We start from the raw sequence: 12,671 nt of genomic DNA on the forward strand, positions 1-12,671 counted from the left end.
TTTTCCCTAGATGTTTTTGTAGCAGTGGTGCTGTGAGTTGGTAGCCTAGCAACGCTAGGGGGGTCCTGAGGCATGCCCCCCCGGAAGGAAAATGTGAAAAATAACCCTTTAAGTGGTTACTTCTGGTGAGAGTTTTGGGGGGAAATGTACAGATTGACCTTCCAAATATGACATAACAACCAACAGAGTCAAGGTATCTGCTTGAGACCAGATCATATGCAAATGTGCCTTGAACTTGGCTGAAACTTTTTCTTTTTGCAATTCTTTTCTTTATGCAGTTGCGCTGACAATTCAGCAGCGACACATATTCGATATATCATCCAACCCATGTTTCTCTAGCATGTACCCCCTTGATGACATGTGTTGTAAGGTGAGTATTCTGGACGTTTTCATTGTTGATTATACCAAATCTTTACCAATGGCCTTCCCTGTTCCCCTGGACTAGAAGCTATCAAACAACACGAACTATTTTATTCGAAGTCCATCGTTGCCAATCGTACTGAACTGTGGTTTTAATTATTTCAAATTCTAAAGAGATCTCAAGTTTCAGGGATTTAGAGTGGTGTATTCTGCCATCTAGTGGACACACTACATTATTAAAAAAAAGGCTTACTCCGATAAAAACTGACCGCATATTTGAGATCAATTTCTCATCATTAGGAAGTATCAAACTGTTTTATATGTTGTACTGTAATTTTGGACACAAATTCCCTTTAAAAAAAATAGGCTGCCTCTGATTAAAAATGAAGCCTACTCTTTGTTCGAAGAACATTTTTCATGACTAGGCAGTGCCGAACTATTTATTTATTTTTAAATATTATTTCAATAAACTAGTTAATAATTCCTCATAGATTAAGCAGACGCTGTCCTATCTGTGTGAGATAGGACGGTGACTACTTACATCGCCAGGTGGCAGTATTTTCATACTGACAAACCGTGTGAGAAATGTCCACAGCAGAGATCCGTAGAAGGTGCACCACTGTTTAACGTTTCACCGGAGTGTTGATTTGGGCAACACTACTAACAACTTAACTCCACTCTTTAACTCTAATACTGTATTTAATTTAGGATAACGCAATCATGGAAATTGGGACGGAGATTAGCAAGAAAATACGGGTGAGTAGGAGATTTCCCCCTTGAATTACTTGTTTTGCATCTAGGCCCGAGTAAGTAAACGTTAGCTTAGCATAGCACGACTGGACCATGGCTAGCCTACTAGCTATAGGGTTATGTGTTGATATCGGTATCCACGCCCACCTATCACACGCTACAGCCGATTCTGTTACCTGGTGCACAGTATCTCATTGATCCAATCGCGTTTGATGAAGTACTGTTGATTGGTATGTGCACCTGCCCATTCAGAAGGTTGCCTGCACCACGCTAGCTATTAGCAAAGCCAGCAGCACCATATCTGGTCAAGCGACCAGAGTGTTTTCAAACCTGCCCAACATGTCTTGTTATTTCGTTGCAGGCCGCCATAAAGGGCAAGCTGCAAGAACTGGGCGCGTATATCGGTAAGTTAACGAATGCACCGCAGACGTTCATTCTGCGACACCCACTGCGTGTTTGCATGTGTCGTTGAAGCTTCTCTTTGACTCCGTGTCCCCGTTTCTCCCCTCAGACGAGGAGCTGCCTGACTACATCATGGTGATGGTGGCCAACAAGAAGACGTCCCAGCAAATGGGGGACGACCTATCTCTATTTCTAGGGGGCAACACGATCAAGTTCACAGTCTGGTAATAATAGCGACGATCATGATAATAATAATTGGATGGTTCCCCCCCCTAAAGTATCGACGTCTTGGTACTCTTTCACCCGGGTGTTGGGTTCTTCTTAAAGTTTTGTTCAAGAAGAACGACCCCTCCCCCTCATTTGCTTCAACTTATTTTATGGAACTGCAGATCACATGATCTGCAGAAACATGATTGAAACAATAAATGAATATTCATTGTATTTAAAATAGTGTAATATGTGTTTGAACTAAATGGCACTTTTGCATTTATTTTATAGGTTACATGGTGTCCTTGAGAAATTGAGATCTGTGGCAGTTGGTAAGTGAACTCTGATGCAAAGGTTTGCCCAAATGTCAGTATATTTACTTGCACAGTTTAGATGGAAAAATAGACCAATGCCATGATCCCAGTACATTATTTCTATGTTGATTACTGTGTTCACATGGCCACTCATGTTTAATGTGATAAAGTAAATGGAAAGATTGAATTAAGAGTTATTTTGGTGTCCCTGTTACTATACCCCAAGAATAAACCAATCTATGTTCTTTACATGATCGGTTTATTGGTGTGCATGTAAACATAGAGAAGATCACTTGAAGCCGACGCCGGTGAATCTCAATTCTCCCCTCGCTGACCCGTGTGTTCTCTCGGTGCGCACAGACCCCGCGTCGTCTCAGCTGCAGCTGGACAGCATCTCCGTGTCGGGGAAGACGCAGTCCTCCTCCGGCGGAGAGAAGAGGGCGGACCCCGCCAAGGCCCTGGCCGTGTCCAGCTCTCGCTCCGACCGCAACGAGACGCGCGTGTCCAGCTCGGCCCAGGAGCACAGGTACGGCTGGGTTGATATGCTGCTTCCAGTGTCAGTCGCCAGCCGGGTTGACTCTGTTTAGAATGTGTTGTGAAGGGCTGAATATGACGGTAGTGAACCTTTGTGGTTCTGTGTCTGGTTTTAGTGAGCAGACCAATCACAGCCCTTGCTGCTGCGTCGCCTCGATGGAAGGTTAACATTTTTGGGAGGCGCACGTCAGGCCCTTGCGGTGAACGCAAGGAGCGTCCGCAAGGACGTAAGGGGTCTGTAACCACCTTGCGTTGCATGAACGTGGGACCATAATCAGTCCTTTACCCTGTGTGGCCAAGGCCTTCATCCAAAGGGACTTCCAGGGAATGGCTCTAGAGGCGCTTCTTTGTGGAGCAGGACGGGTAGGGGGTTGGTTCAGCTGAGGACACAGGGGTTGAACTGGGGACAGGGGGTTGAACTGGGGACAGGGGGTTGAACTGGGGACAGGGGGTTGAACTGGGGACAGGGGGGTTGAACTGGGGACACAGGGTTGAGCCGAGGATACAGGGGTTCAGCCCCGAACCCAGAGTCAAAAACACCCTAACCAACTGTCCGCCCGATCAATGCATTGCTGAATCCGTCGCTCAATGGCGAAGATGCTCGTTATTTCCCCAGACCTCTTCATTAACCAGCCCCCCGCCCCCGCCACAGGATGAGCTCCTCCTCCCGCCTCACATCGGCCGTGAAGCCCCTCATGGAGCAGCCCCCCTCGGAGGCCGTCCTCGACATCAAGCCCGAGATGGACGACGACGACCTCATCGACGAGGACACGCCCCCGGAGTCGGCCAATCAGGGCCGCCAGCGGGGCCCCTCCGGCCGGCCCACCGCGCCCCTCTACCGGCCCTCCCACGGCGGCAGCAGGCTGGCCTCAGGGGGCCGGTCCTCGGACGAGACCAGCGTCCACCACGGCAGCGGGAGGCTGGCCTCAGGGGGCCGGTCCTCGGACGAGACCAGCGTCCACCACGGCGGGAGGCTGGGGCGGTCCTCGGACGAGTCCGGTGCCCACCACGGCAGCGGGAGGCTGGCCTCGGGGGGGCGGCCCGCCGACGAGGGCGCGGCCCACCAAGGCGGAGGCGGGAGGCAGGGGCACGGAGACAGCCACCGGCACCACCACCACCACCAGGACAGCCGCAGCGGCAGCGGGCGGAGCACCCGGGCGGCCTCCAGCCGGGTGGGGCGCTATGAGACCGGCAGCAGGGAGGAGCTTTCCCAGGTTAGCCAATCATAGGGCTTGTCCGTCATTCGATTAGACAATCGTAGGGCTTGTCCGTCATTCGATTAGCCAATCACAGGGCATGTCCGTCATTCGATTAGCCAATCATAGGGCATGTCTGTCATTCGATTAGCCAATCATAGGGCTTGTCCGTCATTCGATTAGCCAATCGTAGGGCTTGTCCGTCATTCGATTAGCCAATCGTAGGGCTTGTCTGTCATTCGATAAGCCAATCGTAGGGGTTGTCTGTCATTCGATTAGCCAATCATAGGGCATGGCCGTCATTCGATTAGCCAATCATGGGGCATGGCCGTCATTCGATTAGCCAATCATAGGGCATGGCCGTCATTCGATAAGCCCATCATTGGGCTTGTCTGTCATTAGATTAGTCAATCACAGGGCATGTCCGTCATTTGATTAGCCATTCACAGGGCATGTCCGTCATTTGATTAGCCATTCACAGGGCTTGTCCATTGGGTTGGTCGTTATGTTTGTTTTGGTTGTTGTTTAGTAATCAATCGTGTAACTTTTTATCTTTTTGGGGAGACATTGTTGTGTTTGAAAATCCTGCAATGATTCTCATGTGAGACGCTGAAAAACAAAGTTTTCATTCGCCTAGGATGCGGTATATTAACCTATTGATTCAGTATAAGTCTCCGGTCCCCTCCATACAATGCTCTGGAGTCCTCTCAATATGCCCATGATGATCCCATGATGCACTCTGTTGTACAAACCCTCTAAACATCTTATCCTTGTCCAGGGGGAGATGTCGCGCAAGCGCAAGGCGCCGGTGGCCAGCTCCGTGGGCTGGGTCAACCGCCGGTCCGAGAAGCAGGACAGCGACGACGTCGAGGAAGAGGAGGAGGAGGAGGAGGAGGAGGAAGAAAAGGGCTACGGCGGCAGGAGCATGTCCAGCCGCGTGTCCCTGCCCTCCAAACCGGAGCGCAAGTGAGTCCTCCGTCACACGCACACGCCTGGATCAATAACGGCCCTATTGGTTCCCGTTGCGCAATAGTGTCAAACGATGTGTGGACAGAAGGTAAATGTAAACCGATGCCCTCCCAGACCCTCCCTGCCGCCGGGCAAGCAGGCCAACAGGAACCTGATCCTGAAGGCCATCTCTGAGGCCCAGGACTCCATCACCAAGACCACCGCCTTCACCGCAAGTAGGTCCAGAACCAGGCTCTGCTGTGACCGACGACCACGATGCATGTCGCCGTACATCGCGGGAAGAGTTGTAGGCAATAAAGAGAAGGACACAAACGGTGACCACTGTATTTCCAGAACCGTGGAGTTGATCTCTTTTGGCATCGACGACCACCTCGTACCGTTCTCTTTGTGCGGTGGACGCTTTTATCCAAAGAGGCTCACGTTAGGAACATTTGTCATAAGAAAGAGAAACTACACTATATCGCGGTCGGTACAGTAAGGAGGTTCGTAGAACCGAGTGCCGAGCGCTAACAATCACTAGGTTAACCCATTCCCCGTATGCAACCGCGATAGCTAGGATAAGACTCTACACAATGCTAAGTCCCATTTTTAAATGCCAGGACGCACAATAGTTGCGTAAGAGGGGTGTGTGTGTGTGTGTGGGGAGGGGGGGGGGGGGGGGGTCAGAGGGATTACCCTGTAACCCGTTCGGCTCTGAACCCGATCCCCGGTTCCCCCCAGACTCCCAGAAGCAGATGGTGCCCGTGGCCCCCCGGACCCGCCTGGCGAGCAGCGAGGAGATGACGGCAGCCATCCAGCTGGTCCAGGAGCACCTCCAGACGCTGGCGCCCCAGGCCCCCTCCTACAGCCCCACCGAGGTGCCCCCCGCCCGGACGCTGGGTAGGCTACGAGTCCCCTGCCGGGACCGCTCCAGAGGACGCACATGTGCAGCTGCTGCTTAGGTCGGGGCTGTCTGCAGCTCTCGTGTTGGACTGAGAACGCACTCCACGGAGGACTCTCTCTCTCTCTCTCTCTCTCTCTCTCTCTCTCTCTCTCTCTCTCTCTCTCTCTCTCTCTCTCTCTCTCTCTCTCTCTCTCTCTCTCTCTCTCTCTCTCTCTCTCTCTCTCTCTCTCTCTCTCTCTGTCTGTGTATCTGTGTCTCTGTATCTGTCTCTCTGTATCTGTCTCTCTCCGTCTGTCTCTCTCTCTCTGTATCTGTCTCTCCGTCTGTCTCTCTCTCTCTCTCTCTCTCTCTCTCTGTATCTCTCTGTATCTCTCTCTCTCTCTGTATCTCTGTATCTCTCTCTCTCTCTCTCTCTCTCTCTCTCTCTCTCTCTCTCTCTCTCTCTCTCTCTCTCTCTCTCTCTCTCTCTCTCTGTATCTGTCTCTCTCTTTGTCTTTTTCTCTCTCTGTCTGTGGGTGTCTGTGTGGATTTCTGGTGTTTTGCACTGCCACAAAGAAGTACTGATTCTTTAGCTGCTCCAAACTCTGTCCGGCAGTTGTTTCTTTCTAGAAAGTAGGTCACGCAGAGAAGCCTCGTAAAAGCATGCGGCAAACGTGATGTAAATGTGATCCAGCCGACGGCGTTTTGAATCGATGACCCTGGATCAGATCCTCACCAGCCGGCCCGACGGTCCTCTTCTCATCTGTTGTTCTCCTCTAGTGCCCCCCCCGAGGTCTCTAGCTTCACGCCTTCAGCTGGACCAGCCCCAGAACGTCTCCAGTGTCCCAAAGGAGCCGGCCAACCCCAGTGAGTCTAAGTTTACACTTGAAGAGCAACCATGTGCCATTTTTATCCGATTGTTGCGGCAGTCCCGGGGGGGTCTCGGGCGGTGGTGGGTATCTCTATCTCCCCGAGACCCGTCCGCGAGCTGACGTCACGACGATGCTGTTGTTGTCGTGGCAGACGTGGCCGTCGCCGGGGGCAACGGCGCCAAGAACGGCGCCAAGGCCTTCGACGCCAAGGCCTTCGACACGCGCTCCTTCATCATGAGCCGGGCCGCGCTCCAGGACACGCCCGTCCGGAGCCGACTGCAGCTCCACGAGTCCGGGGACCTCATCAGACCGGGGGGGCCCCGCACCGTCCAGGCCAGGTGCGCGCGCACACACACACACACACACACACACACACACACACACACACACACACACACACACACACACACACACACACACACACACACACACACACACACACACACACACACACACAGTCGCTAATATGCAGCCATACACACACGGCCCCCCCGTGATTCCCTTCTTCCTCCCCGGTCGACCGTCCGCTCTGTTCTCTCAGCAAGGAGACGGAGGCCGGCAGCCCCAAGTTCATCGTGACACTGGACGGCGTGCCCAGCCCGCTGGGCAACATGGCGGACTGCGACATGGAGCTGGAGAGCCCCCGGCCGGCCCCCGTCTCCTCCCGGCTGGGCCTGCAGGCCAAGGGCAGCATCCTGCAGAGGCTCCAGGGCGGGTTCAACATGGCCGACGGTAGGCTCCGGGGGCGGGTTCAACATGGCCGACGGTAGGCTCCGGGGGCGGGTTCAACATGGCCGACGGTAGGCTCCGGGGGCGGGTTCAACATGGCCGACGGTAGGCTCCGGGGGCGGGTTCAACATGGCCGACGGTAGGCTCCGGGGGCGGGTTCAACATGGCCGACGGTAGGCTCCGGGGGCGGGTTCAACATGGCCGACGGTAGGCTCCAGGGGGGGTTCAGTGCGGGGGGGGGCGGTGCCTCATATGGGTAGCTACTCCTTCCTAAGGAGGTTGAACTTTTAAATTGTTGAGGTCTGCCCTTCAGACTACCACATGCATCACACCTCACTGTCCTGTCCTCCCCCTTCTCCACTCCTCTTCCCTCTCCTCTCTTCCTTTCCTCTCTTTACCTCTCCCCTTCTCCTTTACTCTTCTATCCTCCTCTCCTTTACTGTGCTCTTTTACACTCCTCATCCTACTTTTACTATCTACTCTTTTCCCCTCTTTCCTCTTTACCCTTTATCTCCTCCCGTCTGCTCTCCTCTCCTCTCCTTTTCTCTCCACTATTCTCCTCTCCTCTCCTCTCCTCCCCTCTCCTCTCCTTTTCTCTCCACTATTCTCCTCTCAACTATTCTCCTCTCCTCTCCTCTCCTCTCCTCTCCTGTCCTCTCCCCTTTCCCCTCCTCGCCTCTCTGCTCCCCTCTTCCCAGATGAAGGCATGGAGGTGGACGATGAAGAGGACGAGGATGGCGCCAACGTTCCCCAGAAAAGGCAGAAGGTTCTGGAGCGATGCCGCTTCTGGCCCGTGTGCAAGAGTGGGGACGAGTGCCCCTACCATCACCCAACCACACAGTGCAAGTACGTAGCCGGGGAGAACAACAACAACAACCACAACAACAACATTACAAATAGTTTAATTTCCATGTTTGAGTTGTGAAGTCTAACCAAGTGTCTTCTTCTTCTTCTTCTTCTTCTTCTTCACCTTCTTCTTCTTCTTCTTCTTCTATGCCCTGTCTGCAGGACCTTCCCTAACTGCACATACGGGGAGAAGTGTCTGTTTGTCCATCCCAACTGTAAATACGACGGCAAATGCACAAAGCCCGACTGTCCCTTCACTCACGTGACCCGACGGGCACCCGCGCCCCTTCCCCCGCCCAGACCAGGTACCCCCCCCCCCCCCCACACACACACACACACACGTATCCCCACACTCCCTCGCACTGAGGCCAAATCAGCTTTTATCCTTACCCCAGGACAGCATTACTCATTGCGCGGCTCGCAAGCCACATGCGGCTCGCCAAGCCTCTATTTGCGGCTCCCATGGCGGTAAAAATATACAGTGATATGATCATGCAGTGAATACAGATATTTAAAAAAACAATTATTTAAAAAATAAATCAACAGCGGCATTAAAAGGTGGAAATATAGCCTTGTCTGGAAAATATTTTTAAACTTGCTCGGCTCTACGCTGACAGCGGGGTTGCCAGATTGGCGGTTTTCCTGCATAACAAGAGAGAATGTGCTCTTTGGATGGACTTATTCTTATTAACTTATTCTTCAATAGCTTCCATGTTATGTGACCCAGTGTCTCCACATTATTCCAGAAAATAGCACACAGTCACACAAGTCTTAATTTTCCTCTCAAAGTGCACCAGATTGATGCATTCCAGGTTAAAAGGTACCAAATTTTCTTCCGGGGGAGCATGCCCCCGGACCCCGCTAAGGACCGGGTTCCCTCCACAGTTTCACAAAATTCTGTGGGAAACACTGCTTCAGGGAGGACATATTATTAAGCAGGCATACTTATTTATGACTGGATTTATAGCTTTTGATACTTTGCGGTAAAAATGGCTCTCCTGTTGACGTCATCCTGTCAGTGCGGCTCTCCTGAAAAAAATAGTGAATACCACTGCCCCAGGAAAACAATGTTTTTTAGTTTCTAGTTCAGGAAGTTCAGGAGTTGAGAAGATTCAAAGTAACTATTAGTTTTTTTCGTATACGGACTGAGAGAAGTGGAGGGGAGGAGGAGAAGGAGGATGGGAGTATAAGGGGTAATTATAATGAACAGTGAGCTCACAGGAGGATGCAAGTACTGCAAAAATTGTATAACATAAAATAAATATTGTTCCCCTTCTTTGCCGGTTGAACAATGCATTAATGACGCTGCCATGGTGGCGTAGTTGGAAAAGGCGGTTGTTGTTGAAGCGGAAATCCCAGGAGCTGACGTGATTGGCTGACATGTCGGTGTGTGTGTGTGTGTGTGTGTGTGTGTGTCCACAGCGGCAGCCCCGCAGTCTGGCAGTGTGTGTCGCTTCTTCCCAGAGTGCAAGAAGATGGACTGTGCCTTCTATCACCCCAAGGTAACCACGGTTACCTGGTTGTACATCAACATGTCGCACATCAACATGTGGCACATCAACATGTGGCACATCAACATGTCCTACATCAACATGTGACACATCAACATGTCCTACATCAACATGATACATTGACGTGTTGACATTGTGTGGTTGTGCCCCACAGCCGTGCCGCTTCGCCACCCAGTGCAAGCGAGCGGGCTGCACCTTCTACCACCCCACCACCAGCCTGCCCCCCCGACACGCCCTGAAGTGGACCAAGGCCCAGAGCAGGTACGGCCCCAGCCCACCCCCAACCCCCCCTATCTCACTACGGGCCACAAAGGCGGGCTCACGAGGTCTGGGTCCCAGCAGGGTGTGACCTGTAGCCTCCCTCTAGCAGGAGGCGTCGGCCCGGCCTGATGCTGTCTCTCCCTCACTGTCGACCGCTCTGGGTTCAGACTGACGGCCAATGAGGGAATTTGGGCCACGTGTTGAAATGCACCATTTCCAGTTAGCCAGTCATTTATAAATATGAATAAAAGTTCAAGATTTTCCAACGCCTGGTTGGTGTCGCTGAAACGTGGGTTTGTTTATCTTTCATGGCAAAGTAGCGGTTTGTATTTTATTTCAGGATTTAAAAGGATTTTAGTCATTTGATCTCGTTGTTAAACAAATGTTTGTATCAACGGTTTAACATTGTGGCTGGAAGAACTCTCATGTCTTGATACTCCTATTTGGTCTAACACTAATTCATGTGTCTGTCTTTCCACCGCTGCAGTTAGAGCTGACCGATCCACAGACGTCAAGAAGAAAGTATTGCGACGATGACGACCAGATAGAATTTTGATATCATTTTCTAAAGTCCTTGGTTCCCCAATCTTAACGTTTTTAGTTTCCATGTTTTGTGAAATGCATTTTATGAAAGGTTTGTGTAAGTGGAACTGTAGACTTTTCTCGAAATGTTGGATGTATTAAAATATCCTCAATATAAAGTCAGTGTTTTTTATGAGGCCTGAAATTGTGTCCTTCTTTACACCCAAGAATGATCAAGCACACGATTTTGCATAATATTCACAAAGTACAATGATCAGATACCATTGGACATTTAGGGTAAATTACTAGGTGTGCATTTAGTAAATACAATAAAACCTTTATCCATAGCAAGTATTAGCAGTGGGAACTAAAAATAAAATAGAAATATGATAGCTACAATAACGTGACCATAATAGCCTATAAATGTCTGCAGATTGAATAAAACCACCTGGATTTTGAAACATATCGTCATAACATATTAATTATATATATTTGCCAGTTTTTCTGAAGGCTTTCATTAAGAGGAAAAAAAACGTGAGAATTAGTTTCATAGTTGACTGTTGTGGCCGGAACTATGTAGAGAGAGAAAGAAGGCTCTCTAAATAGCTCTGGTTGCGGCCACGGTGGTTGACTCATAGCACACAGCTATAGGTTCCCCGTCAGTACTCCATCGATGCCTCGCGAGAACATGCTGATCTCGCGAGTTCATGCCGGTTAAGCAAGAAACATCAGAAATCGCAAGATCAAGATGGTCTCACTCTGAAATATCAACGTTGGCTGAACATAACTGCCCTAATTTTAATGTAGCCTACTCTTGGCTATCTTAGTCCGATAATGAACCTGAAGCCAACTAAAAGCGTTGTTCTTCAGTGGTTGTGTTGCCTAAATCTCCTCAGTCTAAGCCAGTCAGAATCAGAGTTCTGCTTCTGAAATGTTTTTTTGCTGTTCTACTTAATTAATAAGATACCTCAAAATCCCAAGGGAAGCTCTTACCTGCATGGAGTGCGGTTTGCTGACAACCATAGTAATCGGCAACATATTCCACATGGAAAGGTATATTTACCATTTCAATCTCACATACGCTACTTGCACATAAAGATCGTGGCATAATCGGCACGTTAATTGTAGTTTAGATATATTTGACAACGGGGCTGTAACGCTCCCAAGCTGCGAATCATTTTCTGACCACCAGATAGAGCGAGAGAGCGTTGGGATGACGTCATGGTTGTCGAAGACAAAACCACTACCAGCGCAGTACATTTTCGCCGGGCGCAGTGGCGTGCGCCTGTAATCCAAGCTACTGGGAGGCTGAGGCTGGCGGATCGTTTGAGCTCAGGAGTTCTGAGCTGCAGTGGGCTATGTCGATCGGGTGTCCGCGCTAAGTTCGGTATCGATATGGTGCTCCTGGGGGAGCCCGGGACTACCAGGTCGTCTAAGGAGGGGTGAATCGGCCCAGGTCGGAAACGGAGCAGGTCAAAGCCCCCGTGCCGCTCAGTAGTGGGTTCGCGCCCGTGAATAGACGCTGTAGTGCAGCCTGGGCAAAATAGCGGGACTCAGTCTTTTTACGATAAAATCGATCTACATTTTTTTTATGGAGTTAGATTTTAAACGTTAGTACACCATACTGTTCTTAAATAGTATGCAATTGCCATGACTTCATTTCCCCTCAATGCTGAAAATTGTAAATATTACAGTAAATGCCTTGCTTTTTATGAATGATTATTATTCACGCAACATTTAAAGAGGCTATCCCACCTTTATTGTAATTACGGGGCTTATTTCATACTACTTTGGATATTCTGACCGCTTACAACATAGCCGATGGCAAGCTCAACATCCCATCCAACAGCATCTCCTACTGGTTAGGTGGTGAGAAAGCATGACATTTACTCCAACTAATTCCCTTAACCACCCAGCAGATGTCCCTAGTTTACCATTCAACTGTCAATAAGCTCAGCAGTTTACTTGTTTTCAACTAAGTGGACAGTGTTGACGCATTAATGTTTCACATGTTTTAATGTTTCACCTCATTACCGAAAAGGAGCAAAGATTGTGTCTATACTGGTTCTGATCTCTTATATTAAAACGCATGTTATTTCCCATGGAGTGGTAATTGGGAAACATGGTAGGCATAGGATAATATAATAATAATATAATACATAGGATAAAGATAACTTAAAGGTTGAGGTCAACAATAATTTCAGAGTTGCTTTGATTCTGTAATCTTTTTACAATTTAATCACTCGAACTGATTAAATCTCGACTGTAGAATTATTTTTTAAAGTCCCTTTTAAAGTCCTCGGTGACAGGCAGCTCTTTAAAACTCCCAGTGGAAT

At 49.9% G+C, this 12,671-nt stretch overlaps 1 protein-coding gene across 1 annotated transcript; it reads left to right on the top strand.

Moving 5' to 3' along the window:
• The first annotated feature begins 967 nt into the window (after positions 1–967).
• On the top strand, positions 968–10,508 carry zc3h14 (zinc finger CCCH-type containing 14). Its single transcript, XM_079753992.1, has 17 exons — positions 968–1,116; positions 1,472–1,514; positions 1,622–1,736; positions 2,011–2,051; positions 2,394–2,559; positions 3,220–3,781; positions 4,542–4,729; positions 4,847–4,947; positions 5,453–5,611; positions 6,375–6,461; positions 6,618–6,804; positions 7,008–7,198; positions 7,894–8,041; positions 8,204–8,346; positions 9,464–9,543; positions 9,707–9,813; positions 10,301–10,508. Exons 1-17 carry the CDS (start codon positions 1,081–1,083, stop codon positions 10,302–10,304), a joined length of 2,358 nt encoding a protein of 785 aa, XP_079610118.1. The 5' UTR covers positions 968–1,080; the 3' UTR covers positions 10,305–10,508.
• The last annotated feature ends 2,163 nt before the right edge of the window (positions 10,509–12,671 follow it).

This window comes from Pollachius pollachius (assembly GCF_949987615.1).
Source record: "Pollachius pollachius genome assembly, chromosome: 16".
Taxonomy (NCBI): Eukaryota; Metazoa; Chordata; class Actinopteri; order Gadiformes; family Gadidae; genus Pollachius; species Pollachius pollachius.

Excerpts from the sequence above, each read along its gene's own strand:
- zc3h14 (XM_079753992.1), top strand. The coding sequence starts at position 1,081 with ATGGAAATTGGGACGGAGATTAGCAAGAAAATACGG. Across the intron at positions 1,117-1,471 it reads AGATTAGCAAGAAAATACGG|GCCGCCATAAAGGGCAAGCT; the intron begins GTGAGTAGGAGA and ends ATTTCGTTGCAG. Across the intron at positions 2,052-2,393 it reads ATTGAGATCTGTGGCAGTTG|ACCCCGCGTCGTCTCAGCTG; the intron begins GTAAGTGAACTC and ends CGGTGCGCACAG.